General features: G+C 51.1%; 1 protein-coding gene across 2 annotated transcripts in view; it reads left to right on the forward strand.

Moving 5' to 3' along the window:
- eipr1 (EARP complex and GARP complex interacting protein 1) overlaps positions 1 to 5082 on the forward strand; it is a 48048-nt gene extending 42966 nt beyond the window's left edge. For both annotated transcript variants that reach the window (XM_005942141.3, XM_042228409.1), the window contains 2 exons: positions 2257 to 2424; positions 4802 to 5082. In XM_005942141.3, coding sequence (XP_005942203.1) covers positions 2257 to 2424; positions 4802 to 4976 — 343 coding nt within the window. In that variant the 3' untranslated portion in view covers positions 4977 to 5082. The remainder of the gene's footprint in view (positions 1 to 2256; positions 2425 to 4801) is intronic.
- Positions 5083 to 6848: the final 1766 nt, after the last annotated feature.

Genomic DNA, 6848 nt, shown 5'->3' on the forward strand with positions numbered 1-6848 from the left:
TGGTTTCTGTATGTTCACGCATCTTTTGTGTAGTGCATGTGTGTGTGTGTGTGTGTGTGTGTGTGTGTGTGTGTGTGTGTGTGTGTGTGTGTGTGCGTGTGCGCGTTTTTCGGAGCGCAGTCAGGATATGGCCTCAGGGCTGCTGGGGGTATTAGGGACTATTTTTTAGCAGGGAAGCGGATTAGGGGAGCGCGGGGAACGGCGTGGCCGTGGCTGATTTTCTGTCAACAGCCTCGGTTATCCCTCAATCCCTCCCTGTGAGGGAACTGGGACTCTGAGCTGCACCCCCGGGCTCGCAGAGAGAGAGAGCAAGGCGGGAGTCGGAGTGACCAATCAGAGAGAGCGAGGGAAAAGGTGGGGAGGAGAGAAAGAAAGCATCATTTATGATATCATCAGCTCATGAGAAGCTCAGACGTCGGCCGTGAGGAACAGAATCCCCATTGCTGGCACGTGAACGCTCGCAGAGACGCACTGTGGAGTCGCCGTGTTTACCGCATGATGGGTGTGGGCGCGAGTGCGTGAACGAGATGGATGCAGGAGCTTCTCGTGTGGTCTCCTCACGCACGATCGGTCCGAGCATTTGGCTCTCACACGCAGCGCTCTTACAAATACAGGCACAGAGCCCCTCTCTACAAAAAAACACCAAAAACACAGGGATGGGAGGGGCTAATGTAAGACGTTCACCAGTGATTGGTCCTCAGGTTTTGTCACCATGATGTCCTTCCCACTAAGGCGAGCTCAGTTACTGCTGGGAAGCTCTGCGCCACTCCTCTAAAGCCCGCCTGGCTCCCCGGTGCTGCTGGAAAACTTAGCTCATTTCAGACTGAAGGGGACCTCCTGCTGGTTCAAAGCCCAACATGGTGCCGAGGTCAGACTCAGGTGTGTGGGCGAGTGAAACCACACAGCTGTGAGAGATGATAATATAAGATAAGGAGGAGTCACTTCATCAGTGCGTCTCAGTTTATCGACTCTTTGGGCTTAAAGTCAAATAAATGCGTCAGATTACTTTAAGTGCTTTAGCAATAATACAGATATATTACAGAATATGGATCTATCATAGGCAGAGATGGGCATTAATCTGATTACTTTTTTCAGGTAACGAGTAAAGTAAGGGATTACTATTGCAAAAACGGTAATTAGATTACCGTTACTTTCCCGTAGGAACGCTGCGTTATTGCGTTACTAAAACCGTTATTTTATTGCGAGAGTGTCTCATGACAGTGACGTAAGCGAGTGCGCCGTTAGTGACAACAGCTGTGTGCAGATCAACAGTGGATCATATATCGAGTGGGGGAGAGAGTATGAGCGTGCAGCGTTTAAAGCGTGGAAGTACTGACCTTACTTTGAGTTGAAAAGTGACAAAAACATTAGCGTCCATCGTGCGTGGGAAGAAAACTTCTTTTTACAGCGAAAAAAACCCCTAAACTTCCAAGCAAGCACCGAGTGCGCAACCACGTAATGGGAAACTCACAGAGAAACTCGCGGATTCTTCCACTGACCGCGGCACACCTGCACCAGGGTAAACCTTTTGTATGATGGATTATGCAGAAAAAGTAGAATTGGGCTGAAAGATCTATCGCTTTATTACCTATTCAGGTTGTAAATCGTGTTTTTAAGAAGTAACTAAGTAACTAAGTAATTAATTACTTTTAAAAATAAGTAATCAGTAAAGTAACGGGATTACTTTTTTGGGGAAGTAATCGGTAATTAGTTACTGATTACTTTTTTCAAGTAACTTGACCAACACTGATCATAGGTATGTTACAGTGTACGCGGTATGAAGTTATGTTATGAATATACAATAACTGTAAGTGTTTACAGGCTGCAGCTGTAGTGAGTGCGACCGAAATACACTTCACACCAGACTCACTGGGAGCGGAGGCGGAGCCTCTGATGCCATGTTTTCATATTTGGTCTGCGGTGAGCTGTCTGAAAGATGGATGTGGGTCTGGGGGTGTGGCTTGTTAAAGCTCCATCATGAGCAAGTCGGCTGCAGGGCGTGTAGCTGTGAGCGATTATAACATGAGAGCAGCCTCCCTCAGAGCCTCGGTCACAGTGGAAACGTGCGTGCAGGCGGCTGTGACTGATCCAGGTGATCGCCTGGATCTTACCTGTGCTGTAGGGGAGGGACCTGCTGGCGGGTGGTTCTGGGAGACCCTGTTTGGAAGTGCAGCGAGGTCGTAAAAAGCACCACTCTTAATCTAACCAGCGCCTCGGTGTGTGTGTGTGTGTGTGTGGGTGTGGGTGTGGCCTCAGGGTTTGGAGCGTCCGCTACAACCACAGCCACGACCAGCTGGTGTTGACGGCCAGCAGAGACAGCCGCCTCATCCTCTCCAACATGGTGTCCATCTCCTCTGAGCCATTTGGACACCTGGTGGATGACGAGGAGCTCAGCGAGGGGGAGGAGCTTCACCAGGAGGACAAGTAAGAGAGAACACTGCCTTTGACTTCAGACAGGTCACATGACTTTGATGGAACACTGCAAAACCTTGGGTTAGGGGTCAGAGGTTAGCCGTCGTAGGCTTAAAGCTCGCCATCCCTGTCTGAGTGACTGTGACTAACCTAACGCAGCCGTCGGGGGCACGGCACGCTTCCCGCCGCCCTCAGGGTCCGTTTGGTTTTGGACGGCCTTCTTATTAACACGCTATTATTTCCTCACGTGACCTCTGTTGGTGTGAGAGGAGGGAGGGTGGACACCTGTGCAAACAGCCATCAGCTGCAGGTGATCTGTATGTGCGTGGGCGGGGTTTAAAGGTGTTTGATCGGCGCTGCTATCATGTTATTTCCTTCTCCACACCTCCTTTAAACATGATCAGGTGCAACTTTATTATTCTGGATTCACATCTTTGAGTTTTCCCCAGGCCCTCGTGACCTCTGACCTCTGTGCCGATGCTGCGATGTTATCCTTCACATCAGCTCTGTGTGAAGGCACGCTGTCAGGAGCCCATCAGGAGCCTGATGAGGCGAGCGCGACGTATTCTGAGCGCGTTATTTGATAATCATCCTCTCAGATGAAAGCTGACGGGCTGAACCTTCGCTCTCGGGCTCTGCGGCGCTCCCGGTGATAAAAGTGGAAACATTAAAAATGCGTTGCTGTCAAACACTTCAGGAGTTTTTCTCCGTGGCGTTTAGAGCTGATTCCCACACAGCAGGGAGATCGTCTGTAATGGTTCCAAACCTGCCGCCGTCCTCCATCCATTACGCTCCCAGTCCCCCTCTCAGCCTCGGCCGCCGCCTCTCATCGTCAATGACCGACTCTCATCCACAATTATCAGCTCTCCTTCCTAATCACCAGCACTCAGCTCCAGTTTGAACCCTCCCACTGCAGCCGCTGACCCTCTCGTCTGTGCGCTGCGTGTCCACTCCACAGTTCCTGGATGCCGGCATTCCTCCCGTGGGTTTGTGGGTATTTTTTTCAGACTGTACATTTTGTTTCTGGTGAAAAGGATCTGTTCAGTCTTACTGTCGAACCGTGAAGGCAAACCTGACGGCGTGTGCAGGAATTAGACTCGACCATAAAGATAATAATAATGACAGAGGCTTGATTGTGGGCGGGGCTTGGGGAGCTTCAGTCACACTAGACCAAAAAGAGGACGGCGACCTCCCTGCAACCGCAACGATCTGACAGACCGCTGTGACTGCTACGTTCATCACCGTGGCGCTCCGTCTGCTGCGCAGCGTTTAGCTCACAGCCTGACTGAAAACATGAACACAGGCCACAAAGACCCTGACGAGCGTGCACGTGCAGGCTGCAGAGGCGTGCCTGGTGACATCATCAGCGTACCTGCTGCTCCCCTGAAACAGTCAAATGTCACGGCGGTGTCCATCCAATGACACGAGACCTAAACCCTCCGGTCCGTTAGACTAACTGGCACCGGGCTGAGTATTTATCAGACGCGCTCGTCCCCGTTTCTCCTCCTGATGGATCCGCACGAGCGATGAGCTGAGGAGTGATTTTATTTCGGGGCACAGCCCGGAGGGAGCCGCTCGAGCCGGCGTGAAACGGTTAACGTGAAATATGATGTCAGGATTTCCCCTCAGGAGCGCTAACAGCGGCGGGCTTGGGAGGAAGTGGGGACGGCGCTAACGGTGAAGTCTGATTTAGTCTGTACGGCGGCAGAAAGAGAGCGCTGCTTTACAGCTCAGCCACCATCATCTCAGGTCGAGACAGGAAGTGACCTCACAGACACTCAGCAGCTCATCTTTTTTTAAGTCGGGAGAATCTCCAAACGTCTGCGCGCTCACGACCATAAAGTCGCGTTGTGTGTATTTTTCCTGCATTATTGATTTTATTGCTGTGTTATTATATTTAGGTACAAACAGGCGTTCGTACCATGAACACGAGTCGATAAAAGAATTAAACACACAGGCGATGGAGGGAGGAACGCTCACGTCACACGGCGACCTGAGTGAACGACGCCGGGATGCCGATTCCTCCAATTCTGAATAGGTTTAAGGTTCCCTGAAGGTTTGAGTCGATGAAACCGGGAACGCTGAGGTTCACATCAGAACGGTCGCGGGTTCGAACCTCGCAGGTCAAAGGTGCCTTGCTCTGACTGATGGCGACAGATTTGCTCCTCCAGCGTTCAGAGCAGCGTCTCTGTCGGCACTCGTGGTGCTGATGCTGCTGCTGACCTCATGATGCTTGTTTCTATGGATACTGCCCATCATTGTGTTGGAAACATTATCTAAGTCAACCTTTCAGTGAAAATAAGACAAATGAGGCTGCCTGGTATTTCACAGCTCACCTGTGTGTGTGTGTGTGTGTGTGTGTGTGTGTGTGTGTGTGTGTGCACCGCAGGGGTAAGGAGCCGCTGAAAGACAGCGTGGTGTCCACCTACGAGGAGCACGAGGACAGCGTGTACGCGGCGGAGTGGTCATCGGCCGACCCGTGGCTCTTTGCTTCGCTCAGTTATGACGGACGGCTCGTCATCAACAGAGTCCCGCGCGCCCTCAAATACCGCATCCTGCTCTGAGCGGGGCCGTGCTGCCTGTGTGTCTGTGTGTGACAGGCTGTGTTGATGCTGACCACTGTAAAAAATATCTGTGTTGCTTAGAAGTAAAAACTGGCCGTTGGATGAAGTTTGTGTTTGTGTGCTTCTTTAACGTTGGCTGTGACGTCAGTGGGCGGGGTCACAGGTACGCAGGGCTACAGATCCAAACACGGCTGAGACGGCGCCGTCTTTTCTTCGTGACAACAAATCTTTAACAAAAGTGTTGTTTAGTTCTTGTCATAATTTCAGCATGTAAGCTAGTTTTAGTCTAAACTCGACTCAGTTTAATTAAAGGTGTAAAAGTTACAAAACACACCACACGTCTTAACAATGCGATGTCATTAAGCAGTGATGTCACTGTGGCTACCTCCATCTTTTATATACAGTCTGTGGTTTTGGCCCATCAGCGCACCAGCATCAGAACAGGAAATATTTCCGCTTCCTCTAACTTCGGTCCTCGCTCCCCTGCCGCCCACGCCGTAGTCCTCCCCTCTCCGTGGATTCGTACAGTGCGTGCCGAGGCCGATCGATGGCGGCGACAGTTCAGACGGCTCTGACGGGCCTTTTAATTGCAGCTCGACTCCAACCATCACAGCTCCACACACACAATGAAGGAGGAGCCGTGCACTTCATTAGGTATGCCAGTCAGAGCCAGCAGAGCTGTGGCTGAATACTCAACGTATGCATCTGTCTAATCACAGAGGCTGCTCACACACACACTCGGAGGCCTCGTTGCCCCGCAGTCAATTATTAAGAAGAGGGATCAGGGTGGAGATGCAGAGGGACGGCGAGCGTCGCCTCCTTCCTGTCGCGTGCAGACGTGTGAGGGCGAGTGTGACACAGTATGAAATTATGAATGCAGCTTTCTAACCCATCAGTCAATCCGCCTGCTAATAACCGCTGAGTGTTTGCATGCCAATCGATGACAGCACCTTTTTAGTATGCCTGCGACAAATTACATTAGCTGTGATGCATCGATGGTCGATGTGGAGATCTGGATGCGTGCTGACAGCGTGAATAACCTGCATCATATTCGGCTGCTATTTACAGCCTGCGGCGTTTTACCGGCCAAGAACACGTGATGTCAGCTGGTGGGTGAAGCAGGGATCTGTCGTTACCCTCCAACATCAAACCCCTCACGTGCTTTCTCACACTTAGTCCTCTTCTTCAGAGCGGTTCTGTTTCCAGAATCAAACTCTGAGCCTCCTCCGAGTCAAACGCCACCCAGAGTCTGTGGCTGTTCTGCCAGCATCAAGATCCAGCTCCACCTGCTCCACCATCGTCCACACCAGTTTGGAGGGCATCAGCGAGGATCACCAAAGGTCTTCTGACTGAGGGGCCGTCAGATTCTCACGATGTGATCATAGTATGACATCACCAACAAAGAGACACCGAGCCATCATTCAAAAGGAAAACCACCGAATCCTGAGAATGACGTGACGTGGACACAGGTCGTCCCTGGATCCTTTGGTTCATATAAGAACAAAAAGGCACCGGGACAAAGCCGAGACCTCCACCAAAGACCAGAAACCACGCTTGTTACCCGAGAGTGAGAAGGTCTTTCAAACTGGAAGGGTGATGTCACGGTCAGCTCAGCCAATAGTTATAGAGCAGATGATGCAAAGACAGGACACAAGGAGAACATGGAAGCTCGTTCCAGGTCTGGGGACGAGTTCACTGAAGGAAAGGAGGCAGATCCTGGTGAGTCCACAGAGATTTCCAACGGAGAACGACGCTGATTCAGGGCGCTCAGAGGGCTTTTTTCCCAGAGGGGGAAGTTGATGGTGACATTTAGATATTTACTTTTACTTCCTGTGTCTCGTCCACCATGATTAGCGTCAGCTGTATTTGTTT

The sequence above is a fragment of the Haplochromis burtoni genome, unplaced genomic scaffold (genome assembly GCF_018398535.1).
Source record: "Haplochromis burtoni strain Fernald_Lab_line unplaced genomic scaffold, NCSU_Asbu1 Contig_321, whole genome shotgun sequence".
NCBI lineage: Eukaryota > Metazoa > Chordata > Actinopteri > Cichliformes > Cichlidae > Haplochromis > Haplochromis burtoni.